Source organism: Muntiacus reevesi, chromosome 11 (genome assembly GCF_963930625.1).
Source record: "Muntiacus reevesi chromosome 11, mMunRee1.1, whole genome shotgun sequence".
NCBI classification, from domain to species: domain Eukaryota; kingdom Metazoa; phylum Chordata; class Mammalia; order Artiodactyla; family Cervidae; genus Muntiacus; species Muntiacus reevesi.
In genome coordinates, this window is record NC_089259.1 from 29995160 (window position 1) to 30008428 (window position 13269).

A 13269-nucleotide genomic window follows, 5' to 3' on the forward strand; every position below is an offset into this window, starting at 1 on the left:
ATGGTAGGATTCCTTGACTGTCCCACAAAATTCATTTAATGAAAAATAATTACAAGGAAAATCTGTTTAGTTACATCATACAAAATATGGCAACGTTTTAGAATTACCTAGGTACTTTGTACAATTTTTACTGTCAACAGTTATATTACTTAGTAAAACATAATCTAACACAATAATACATTTTATGCATTGTGTAATTTTAATGTAGAGCTTAAAATCCACAGTGAAATTCGAAATAATGAACTTAAGATATTTACCATCTGTAAAACCATAGCTTCAATCTATTAGCAACCTATTTTCCCAATGGTACATATCCTCCCCCTAGGTAGATATAAGACAGTAACACAGGTAGGTAGACATATCTGCAGATTTAACTTTACTCACACTATGTTACAGCATTATGACTTACAAGAGGTTCATAACTTTTGACCCACACAATTTACTAATTTTAACAGGATTTCCCCGGTTTCTCTCTTGTTGAGCCACATGAACAGATCAGTGTATGGATACACACATACAACTAGTCTAAAAAAATAACAGATAAGGGCTATAGTGTAGGAAAGATTTTAAGTTATCCCACTCAACAAAAGGGAAAGACCCAGGACTAGTGGATAAAAGATAGATAAGACAGAGTTTAGCTCAGCAAAAGATCTAATTCCCTTTGTTAATCAAACTATTAAAATGTATACTGGGCTGCCTTGGTTAGCTAACTAATTCCTTATTATTCTAAGTGAAAAAGCAGAAGCTAGACTATAATTTCTTATGAATGTCACCTCTAAGCTGGCACAAGGCTGAAACATGTAAACCCCAGAAGTTCCACCTAAACCAACGATTAAAGTCATATTATGGCATAAGTCAACTATTAATACAATGTAACTGAAATGAATTAAGACTCCATTTACTATGATATGAAACATTATAAAGCTAATGAATCACAGAACTTTATTTTAGCATAGAACTTTAAAAAATGGAAAAAAGATCATCTTTTGACATTATAATTGTATATTATATATGTTAAAAGTTTAACATTTTAATATTTTTGAACAAGAATGATGGATATTTATTTCCCCTTGTCTTTTCCATTCCTCTTTTCCCCATACCTTGCTCAAACCAACTAATAAGGAATATTAGCAAATTTTATCTATCAACTTGGCACTCTTTGGAACATATAAGACACGATTAAGTATTTCAAAACACTGGATCTAAAAATATACTTAAATTTTTTCTAAAATAATACAATTGAATTTTAATAAAGGAATATAATTATTTAATAATGATAGCTCTAGTTTAATAATTAAACGCTTCTCCTAAAATCAATCATCCACGATTCACCATAATTTACACATTCACAGTTCAAAAACCTATACCATTCTCATATTGAAGGGATGAATATTTAAAAATGCTAAAAAGTCACTGACAGCTCTCTCATTTCTAAATCAATAATGGCATTTTCAAACTCAAGAATTTCCTCTACCTCTCCCAAGTGTCCACACACAATTAAGCAGAACAAGAGATGCTCAACTGTGCACTAAACCACCCCATGATACATTACAGAAGACTACCCAGAAATATATATACATTCTTATTGATACCTCTCTTAAAATCACCTTCAAACAAACTGTGACCAAGACTGAGGTAACTAAGTTTAAAGTCTCCTACCAACTCAAAATACTCAAAAGGAAAACTTCTGACAGAAAATCATTCAGCAATTTAGTTCACATAATAATTTTTTCATGGCACAAAAAATTAAAGTATAAACTGTCTTCAGTATAGTCATATTTTCACAGTATAGTCATATTTTCATTTCTAAAGGCTATTCTAAAAATGGACTGCCTAAAGCTAGTGCTCAGTGGCTCAGACCTGTCCGACTCTTTGTGACCCTACAGACCACAGCCTGCCAGGCTCCTCTGTCATGGGATTTTCCACGCAAGAATACTGGAGCAGGTTGCCATTTCCTCCTCCAGGGGATCTTCCCGACCCAGGAATGGAACCGGTGTCTCCTGCATCTCCTGCACTGCAGGCAGATTCTTTACCGCTGAGCCATCAGGGAAGCCTAAAGTTAAACCTATTAGAAAAATTTATCTTTATAGATTACTTTAAAAGTATTCTTACTATATCATACTTGTGAAATAAAATATTGCCAAGGGTGTGTTAAACCAGTGATTCTTAACTTTGGAAGGCTGTGAACCTCTAGGAGGACAATAAAAGCTGTGAACAGAGAAAACTGCATATTTACAAATAAAAAATATGTATATAATTGTTGTTCAGTCACTAAGTTGTGTCTGACTCTTTGAAGCATACCAAGCTTTCCTGTCTGTCCTTCACTATCTCCCAGAATTTGCTGATACTCTTGCCCATTGTGTCAGTGATGCCATACAACCATCTCATCCCCTGTCAACCCCCTCTCCTCTTGCCCTCAACCTCTCCCAGCATCAGGGTCTTTTCCAATGAGTCGGCTTTTCGCATCAAGTGGCCAAAGTATTGGAGCTTCAGTGCCAATATCACTGAAGAAGTTCTTGAAGACAATAAGTCAAGTGCCATATCCCAAATATTCTTATAACTACCTTTGTAGAAGATACTTAGAAATATAGCTACTGTTCTCAGGTTATATGTGCAGAAAACAACTAAACCTATAGCTCCTTCATTTCTTAAAATGTACATACAAGTTAATGGAAATTTAACATATGCTGCATATTTTGAACACTTTTAAATACATTTTAAACTTAATTCAATTTTAATTTAAACTTATTTTAAATTTTAAATTAAAATTAATTTATTGTAAATTAACTTAAAGCTATTTTAATTTAAATAACTTTTGTATAAAGTTTTACTTCTTGCATTAAAACTTTTTTAAAAATATGTTTTTAAAGTGATCAAAACAAGATTTTTTTTTTTTTTAATTATTTATTTGGCTGCACCAGATCTTAGTTGCAGCATGTGGGATCCAGTTCCCTGACCAGGCATTGAACTCGGGGCCTCCTGCTTTGGGAGCACAGAGTCTTAGCCACCGGGGAAGTACTTTTTTTTTTTTTTTTTCCAAAACAAGCTTTAAAAGAACACAGTTCACTCAGGATCTATTTTTACTTTGTTCCAGGCATTATGTTTTTTGTTCCTTACAATCTGAGGAAATACAAAATCTTAACATCTACTCAACTTTGCTCAAATATTTTTACATTTTTGGTCAAAAAAATGTATTTAAATATGTATTTTTTCATACATAATGAAAATGATATTACTCTAGCTTATGTCTGAGTGCCAAAATATTTAAAGTTTCATATTTTTTAGTAAAACAGTAATTTGACATATTTTCAAGGATAATTTCTAGAATAGAAATTGAAGAAAAGAGAAAATGAAACTTTATAACCAAAAATTATCACTAAGTTACACCTACAGAAGACAAGGAGGATTAAGATCAATTAAATCACCACTAACACTGGGTGTTCATTGGAAGGACTTATGCTGAAGCTGAAACTCTGGTACTTTGGCCACCTCATGGGAAGAGTTGATTCAGTGGAAAAGACCCTGATGCTGGGAGGGATTGGGGGCAGGAGGAGAAGGGACGACAGAGGATGAGATGGCTGAATGGCATCACCGACTTGATAGGCATGAGTTTCAGTTAACTCCCGGAGTTGGTGATGGACAGGGAGACCTGGCGTGCTGCAATTCATGGGGTTGCAAAGAGTCGGACACAACTGAGCGACTGAACTGAACTGAACACAGGTATATGAACTCCTACGACCTTTCCTATTGTACAGCCTAAAAGTGAAAATTCCAAGAACCTTTCTTAGATCTTGAAAAAAAATAGTATTTATGGGTAAGAAGTAATGGAAAACACTGAAGGAATAAAATGTTTTGCTGAAAGTACACATTTTTTTTCCTTTGTTCATCTTCACAGTGTTACGCCATTAACTAAAAAGAGAAAATATAAAGAAATAATAAATGTAAAACCATCATCACTCCAGTATTTTGGAGAATATTTTCATCTAGTTGACTGTCATTTGAATAAAGGACAATTTTTATATAGTCAGCATAAAGAATTCAGGAATACCTTTAATAAAATATACTGACCTATTCCCAATGGTTTCAGACAGTAATTATCAATCCTTTCATTAAAGGAAGTAGAATGACTATTTTAACATTAGAGCTATGCAGAAGAGTTTTAAACTCATTTCATCCTAAACTGTGAAACCCAACTGGGACCAATGAAACACCTACCTACCTATACACAAATTAATACCAACTGGAAAGCTTAAACAAATATCACAGCACTGTAATTAAATGTTTTCAATATCTAAAATTCCCTTTGACATTTTAAATTCATCCAATACTTTAAAAGCCTAACTTTTAGTTTAAATTAGCCTGATCAAAGATGTGAACAAAATGTTTACTTATTAAACAAGGAAAAAGGTGCTGTTAGGCCAAAAAAAAATTGGTGCTTAATTAAGAAAGCCAAAGTTTTCTGACTGGCATATGGATTCCATTACCGTGGGTGTTTTATAAACACTGCTCAGATGTCTGGAGAATCTCTAAGAAACTTCAGCTGTACAGCTGACATGCAGCCTATGCTCATGTAAACAATGCAAACACACCTCAATGGGAGAAAAATCACAGTGGCATATTACATACAAGTAAAACTTTAAGGCTATCAGGGATATTCAATTCTGACACTGCTCTCTAGGGAGAAAGGGAAAACATTTACAATTTTACCTGAATCTGAAAAGAGCCAAAGTAGAAGAAAAGGTAAAAAGGCACAAGTAAGGAGGAAGGACTTGCAAGGTGTATCTCAAAGCCCTGCACACAAAACTACCTTAAAAGTCTCACCAAAGAGGGATGCAATTCTTAGCTTACATTTAGTTAATAAAATGATAAAATGCTCATTGGGGGGGAAAAATGAGTAGGAAATGAGTGGAAAGGGCAGGAGGGAGAAATAGAGGGAGAGAGGGAAGGGTGAGGGGAAGGAGGTGTTAACAAAATCCTTGGCAACACAAGGTTACTAAGCCTCTGAATACACTTGATGCTTAACACACTAAACCGTTCCATAAAGTTATCATTGTTTTCTTTCATTCTTTTTCCAAAAAATGGTCCTTGATTTTAGTATCAGTATCAAAGCCAATCATTTAGTACCACTATTGATTAGATTAAGACCTGGAGACAGGACTAGTTCCAAGCTAATCCAGATGGATCTTTTGGCTTCATTTAGCCTGTAGTATTTCACTTTGTTCCTGGTTTTGCTTTTTAACGTTCAAGACTAAGTCATTAATGGATGATTATCCGTTAAAGGTTCTAGAAACATCTGGGTGGGCAGCTCAACCACTGAACAGATTTAAGATAACCCACTCAGCACTTACTATGAATTCAATATAATTCTCATACCTTACTTTTCTAATAAAGGTTCACAGCAATAGGAATGGGTAACACTAATTATCTAAGAAAATTTCCATATTTTTATAGGAATGTTTACGCTAGGAAGCAGAATGCAAAACCTGCATTAATTTTTAGATAAAAGAGAGGATCTTCTAAGAAAATAGGGCTACTCTGAACTATGCCTCAAGACCTCTGATGTACAAGTGCACTTCTTCAAATTCCTCCACTGCCATCTTGGGTAAACTTGGAAGAAAAGTGTTGAGATGACCCCTAACCCTTTACACTGCTTTCCTGCCACTGTTTATAATACTTTACTACTACTACAGATTTATAATCAAACACCCAAAAGGCAATACATCTAAACTTTAATTTAGAGTGATATAAATTATTGTTTTAGAAATTTATTTCAAAAGGAGGACCCTGAAGCACACCAATATTTAAGTTCTGATGCTCTTATTGAAGTTTCTGAGTGAAATAGCATTAACATGCTAATAAAAAATAAGGAAATATTATGATCTGGATATTTTTTCCTCAATAACCATTTTCTCCTTTAAATTTACTTTTGTGCTTTTACACAAAAAGTTACATTTAACTTTTATTCATTAAATTTAAATTCTGCTTTAAAAATTTTAACTACACACTTGGTCTATGGTGCCAAAACCTAGAACATAAAACTCATAATGTGTTCAGATATGAATCGTTGAAGAATACAATTTCAGGGCTGGTAAACTAACAGCAAATGGTGCTTAGAGATTTGCTACCTGGAACTCACTGAAAACAGTTACTCAACTTACCTGGTGCTAATCCAGCAGCAGCAGGAGTCCCCAGGGATGGGTGAGAGAACACTTGAGAGAAGGCAGACGCATGTGACTGGGACGTGTTACTCAGCCTGGAGGTTGATCCTCCTTTGGGAATAAACTCACTTGCAGTAGGATTTGGTGTCTATTTGAAAATCAAATATAGTAAGTTAACACATTTTAAGCCCCCAAAAGACACTGAATTTATTAGGCATTATTCCACAGTGCTCTATTTACCAAGTAAAATATTTTACTGAAAGGATTTACAGTGCTTTTTAGCTTCCACGTTTTGGAGTGGGATAATTAAATTTCTTAAAGAAAAAATTTCTTGAAGAAAAATTTTCCATCAAATTTGAAGGTTTTAATCATTTCACTTGGGGAATTTAACTTTGAAACAAGAAAATCTGCCTTTATTGTCAAATATGCATTATTATCCAACCATCCTAATACTATAGTTTAAAGAACTGGGAAGTTACGACTATCTCAAAACTGAGCAAAAAGTTTCAAATTTATTATCTTTAAACCACTTCTACCAGGATAAAGGTCAACACTGCCTTTATTCCAAAATTAATCACTTTCTCCCTTATAAGCACTTAAGACATCTCCCCAATAATATGGTGCCACTATTTAAATAACAAGTAAAGATGAGAAAAACACTTAAATATAAGGCAAACATGAGAGGAATCAAGATATAAGAAAAATATAATAGAGGCCCCAATGTATGCAAGGTATGGTATGAAACTTCTGCTATATTAAAAATATTTTACAATGAGATTGCATGAGATAACTTTCCTCCTAGTTGTACGAAGGCACATTTTATCTAGTTAAGTGGTGTGGTGCCTATGGCATTAAGAACTACTAGCACACTATGAAACTGTAACTCAAATCCATAAATGGTCTATATTTCATCCATCTGAAACAAATCAATGTCCTAAATATTTTTCAGAAATAGTGATCCACATATTTAAGTATAATGAAGATTCAATGACCACTGACATATTGATATTTGAATTCAACTTCCAAACGGGTTAACCAAAGAGATAATTTAGTATGTTCATACTCCAGCCTACATTTTCAGTATGTGTGTGTGTATATATATATATATATACACACACACACATACACACACACACACATATATACACATATATATAAATACACACACACATATATACACAAACTAAATTTAAAACACACTGAACCACAATGCAAAAAAATAAAGTATTTCAGAACTGATCATTAGAATGGAAGAACGCATTTCCATAGAAGGCATAAAATAAAAAGATGGACTAATTACTGTACAATCCAAGGACAAATTGCTTATTTGAAATGAATGACATTTAAAATTGACAAGTTAGAGTTCAAAATACCAGATTTGGAAAACATCAAGTCTACAGGCTAACCTCACTGTAAACTCTAAAGCAAATGATATTTTACTAATTATGTTCCAGCAAAAATTAAATACAAGGTGACAAAATACAGAAAAAAATGCTAATTTTTGATTAAAATATACTAGATATACAGAGAACTTCTTTTACTGCCATATCTAAAATGTGAAATTCTGAAGAAAAAAAAGAATCCGAACTGAATCAAAATATATTTTCCAAAGGAAAAAAAAAGTCCTCTCCTGTCAGTTACGTCTATTTTAAAATTTTCCAAATGCTCAAGTTTTCAAAAACACTGGCATCTTCTTTAAAAGTGTGGCCAATGAGCCCATGCATTTTATTGATGTAGTAATCCCTAGATATAAATGGTTATCAACAGGATCACTTCAGAGCTAAACCCGTGTGCACCAGTGAGTGCTAAAACTATTTTAGAAGAAGAAAGTCAAAATAAAATCAATCAGGTAACTTGCTAACAAAAGCTCAAAACGCCTAGGAGAGATGGGGACTTCAGGATTGTAAGAGTACTAAGAAACAGTAAATTTAGGCAAAGAAATTTAAAGCTAACCTAATCCTGACACAGAAACTATCTAGTTTCCATTTCATTTATAACTTACATTTACCATGAACAGGAGACTAATTACAAAGCTGAGTTTCTCTAAATCAAATCTATTTTAAATTCATCTCAAAGATTTACTTTTAAGGGATCCTATAAAGGAGAAAAAGGAGGGGAGTCTGTTTTACTTTCTCCAAATAAATCATATATAAAATGTCACTATAACAAATTATAGAGGGCCTCCAAATGTATTACGATAGAGATTAGTAAAATTAACTATGAAAAAAAAATTAACTATGAAAATTTATACTAAACTGCAAATTTCAGGGATTCAACAACCAAAGATCCAAAGAACTCACCTGCACTGAATTTTACTTAAAAAGTAAAAAGAAGGGCCTAAAGACCTCCCTCCTTTTTTTCCCTGATTTAAGATGGCGAGGCATTTCTTTCTCTTGAGTAGGTGGTTTGCGAGTTTGTTTTATTTCAGATGAGTTTATTTGAGATGTGAGAAAAGGTTAAAGGATTTAAATGGCAGAAAAAAAAGAATTACACTGTAGGTGTAACACACACACAAAAACAAAATCTAGGGATAAGATAGCAGAGCTACTATTATTAACAGATAATACAAATTCCTCTAACCAGATTAGAGAACTATCAAAAATACTTAATGAGAAATTACTGTGGAAAGGGGAATACTTTTTCATGGTAAAATTAGTTAAAATAGTAAGTGCAATAAAAAGATGCATTTTTAAAACCACTTTAATATAACTGGTTTATAACAGAAGTAAGTTTTATAAAATAACAAAATAGCATAGGCACACATCTTTAACATATTTAAAAGAATTTTTAGAGATAAGGCAAAACTGGTAACTAAAACTAGTGTCTTGTTAAAATGTAATCTCTCTTAACTAGAAAATAAGCAATTTATTTCAGCTTTAGGAAGTGAAGGTTATATGTAAAAGAAGACTCAAGAACTTGGGTTATACAAATTTGTCTAACTTCAACAACACTAAAGAGAGTGGAATAAATGAGAAGAATAATAGTGGGGAAAAAAAAAATCAAGGTTTTATTATTCCTGCCCTATGATTTAGACAAGCCTATCATAACTCTCCAAACATGCTTCTATTATATTAAACTTGTGGGTTTTCTAACATACATATATTTCCATTCATAATTTATAATTTCTATTCATATTTTAAATCCTAATCTTCACATCTTAAGCAGCTCTAAGTGTACATTTAAGGGGGGAAAAAAAAATCAATGTTTACATAAGTCAAATACCAAACATTCATGCTGTGAGAATTTATCAATAGTTTTGGGTTCTCACACACTTAAATTTACACTGCAACTTTCACACCCAAAACAACCAAGTGCATTTAGTGAGTTCTTCAAACTGGGACCACCCCCAACATCTGGATATGACCCCTGCCTATACTCTCCAGAGAGAAGTATACGAAAGTCCTGACCTTTTAGCTTGAAAAAGCACTGTTGTAGTTATTAGCATTATATTTTAACTGAAATAATTATTAATGCTTGAATTCACAGATCCCAACCAAAATGATAGAATATGTACTATTTTACAAATGACGGATAAAGTTTTGTTTTTTAACAAATGAAGCAATTTTTTTTTTTTTTTGGCTGTGCCAGGTCCTAGTTGTGGCATGTGAACTCTGGGTTGCAGCATGCGAACCCTTGGTTGCAGCATGCAAACCCTAGGTTGCGGCATACAAACTCTTGGTTGCAGCATGTAGGATCTAGTTCCTTGACTAGGGATTAACTCAGGCCCCCTGCATTGGGAGTTCAGAATCTTAACCAGTGGACCACCTGGGAAGTCCCACAAATGAAGTAATTTTTTGATGAGTTTCTAGTTTATAACTTTATGCTTTTCTACTATCATAGTATCTCATGGAAACTGTTCCTTTTAAAGTATAATTCAGTATTTAATAGTCTGTTGGACTCCACTACAAACAAGAGTACTTATTAAGAACACAATAAATTAGTCCCATGAATTAAGAGACTAATTTAATAAACAGTACAACAATAAAAATTTCAGCCATTAATTTTTTTATTAGAATGACAGAAAGAGGTTTATACTTAATAAAAACACAACACAAAATATTATGTAATATTTCATTGCAAACCTTCTAAAAGATCTGTTGAAAAAAGAGTTATCTTAAGGTGATGTAATGAATGATTGAGAAATCACCACTATTTCTGAATGCTGGTCAGGCTTTTTAAAAACATACAATAAACTCATAAAACCATAAAGAGCCTTCCACAGTGCTGCTCCTTGTAATGAGCTCCATTTGTTTTACCACTTAATGGCTTCATAAGCTGCTCTCAGTAATCTTTCTACTCTCCGAATGAAATATAAATGAACTGGTAAAAGTTTCTTAACAGCTTTATTTAGATATAATCAACATAGAATAATAAACACTTATTTCAGGGTAAACTCTGTTAACTCTTGACACAGGTGGACCACCATGAAACCATTACCCAAATCAAGGAGGACTACATCCATCATGCCCCAAAGTTCCCATAAGTCTGTACGAAACCCATCCCTCCTGTTCCTCTCTGCTCCGCTGCTCTGGACTCCAGGCAACCTCTGATAAGCTTTTTGTCATGACAGACTAGTCTGTATGTTCTAGAATTTAGTATGAATGAATCTTACATATGTACATATGTACTTGGTTTTACTAGCTTCTTTCACTTCGCATCATTAAGATTCATCCTTTTAATGCTTTCTTTGCATTTAATTTGTTCTTCTCTTTCTAGTTTCTTAAGTGGAGATCACTCTTTTGAGAACCTTTCCAACACAGGCATTTAGTGCTATAAATTTCCCTCCCATTATCGCTTCAATGACATTTCACACCAGTTGGCATGTTTTTATTTTCATTCAGTTCAAAACACTTTAAAACTTCCCTTCCTGATTCTTCTTTGACACATGTCAAAGAAGTGTGTTATTCAGTCTCTGGATACTTGAAGAGTCTCCAAAGATCTGTTGGTGGTGGTGGTGGTTTAGTCATTAAATCATGTCCGACTCTTGGGACCCCATGGACTGTAGCCCGTCAGGCTCCTCTCTCCATGAGATTCTCCAGGCAAGAATACTGGAGTGGGCTGCCATTTCCTTCTCCAGGGGATCTTCCCAACCCAGGAAATGAACCCAGGTCTCCTGCATTGCAGGTAGATTCTTTCCCAACTGCGCTATAAGGGAAGCCCCCAAAGATCTGTAACTGGCTTCTAATTTTATTCCATTGTGGTCAGAGAACACATTAGCGTGACCTGAACCCTTTTTTTACTGAGATTTGTTCCAATTGGTTGTTCTATCTTGGTCAATATTCTATGGTCACTTGAAAAGAATATTCATTAGGCTGTTGCTGGACAGAGCGTCCTACAAATAAATTGATAGAGTTGTTCAAGTCTCCCATCTTCTTACTGATTTTCTTCCTCTTCCATTATTGTCAGAGAACTGAAGTCTCTACCATCATCTATTACAGATTTGACGCTACACATATGCAACCTACCACTACCTATCTTAGTCCGCTATGGTCATAACAGAACAGCACACACTGAGCGGCCTGAACAATGGAAACTTATCTTCTCACAGTTTTAGAAAATGAGAGTCCAAGATGAAGGAGACAAGAGGGTCGGTTTCTCCTGAGGCCATTCTCCTTGGCTTTCAGAAAGCCATCCTTTCACAGTGTCCTCACTGCAACAAGTGTTTTCTCTGTGTGAAAGCCTGGTATTTCTGCATCTACTTATAAGGACACCAATCGTACTAGATTGGGGCCCATCCCTACAACCGCATTTAACCTTACTTAAATCTTTAAAAGCCCATTTCCAAATACAGTCACATTAAGAGAACTTAAAAAAAAAAAAAGAGTGAGGGCTTAAACATGAGAATTTGGGGAAGACATGATTCGGTAGATAATACCAACTACCTAATACTGTTGAGTTTTAAACTACTTCAGATATAGTGTAACATGGTCACAATATTAAACTTCCGTTTCTCCCCTCCCAGACTTTGCTATAATCATCATATGTTTTACTTCTACATGTGCTATAAACCCTACAGTACACTACTACCATTTTTGCTTTAAATGGTCAATTTTCTTTCAAAGAGACTTACAGAATAAGGGGGAAGTTCCTTACGTTTCCTTATTTAGCTACTATTTCCAGTTTTCTTCATTTCTCTGTACAGATCCAGACTGCACAAAATATTTTCTTCCTTCTGTCTGAAGTACTGGGTTGGAGAATAAAGTCATTGGAGATTTTCCATAAAAGGAAAAACTGAATGAACTTTTTGGCCAACCCAATACTCTAAGGTCTACTAAAGTACACATCTACTGCTGGTGAATCTTTTCAACTCTTACATGTTTAAAAAGATACTTACTTTGCTTTTTAAGAAATTGGAATTTTGAAGTAATTCCATCTTTCCCCAAAGACGACATCCTACATAACCAGAGTATATTTTCAAAATCATAAAATTAACAATGTATAACTGTGTAAAGTGTAAGTAAACTGCACATTTTTATTTAAAATTTCACATGTCTTTAAATGCACTCACGGGATTGCATTCTCATATTTTTCCCAGGAATAGAATGCTAAGTTGATATTTTTTTCTCTTCCTGTATTTTAATTGCTCCACTGTCTTGTGGCTTACATTGTTTCCAACAGGAAATATGCTGTTATTTATATCTTTTTCCTCAAAAATGAGTATCTTTCTCCCGCTGGCTGCTTATTTGGTGTGCCTTAGTGCAGAGTGCCGTTTCCCCTGTTCCCCATCTTTGTTTTGCGCCTGTGTTCACTGAGCTTATGGATCCGTAGGCTTACCATTTTCATCCAGTTTTGAAAATATCTGCCCACTATTCCTTTTTTTTTTTGGCCCACTATTTCTCAAAGTATCTTTTCTGTGTGCTCTATCCTGCTTCAGGGAGTAAAAAAAGTGTGTCAGGCTGCTTCATATTCCCCCATGGCTCACTTTTTCCTCTGTTTATTGTACAGTTTCTAGCACTATGTCGTTCAATTCACTAATCTTTTCTTATACAACGTTGAATCTGTCATTAATTACATCAAATATATTTTTCATTTCAGATACTGTAGTTTTAAACTTTAGAAGTATGATTTGAATTTTTTAAAATGTTTTTTGTGTCTGTACTAACATGTTTAA

The 13269-nt window shown here is 34.0% G+C and overlaps 1 protein-coding gene across 7 annotated transcripts in view; it reads right to left on the reverse strand.

Annotated features, from left to right (window-relative positions):
• Positions 1–13269, reverse strand: part of PAN3 (poly(A) specific ribonuclease subunit PAN3) — a 121187-nt gene that overhangs the window by 55049 nt on the left and 52869 nt on the right. For all 7 annotated transcript variants that reach the window (XR_010658559.1, XR_010658558.1, XM_065902418.1 and 4 more), the window contains one exon: positions 6159–6306. Coding sequence is in view for 5 of the 7 variants with exons in the window: in XM_065902418.1 (XP_065758490.1) it covers positions 6159–6306 (148 nt within the window). In the remaining 2 variants the exon portion in view is untranslated. The remainder of the gene's footprint in view (positions 1–6158; positions 6307–13269) is intronic.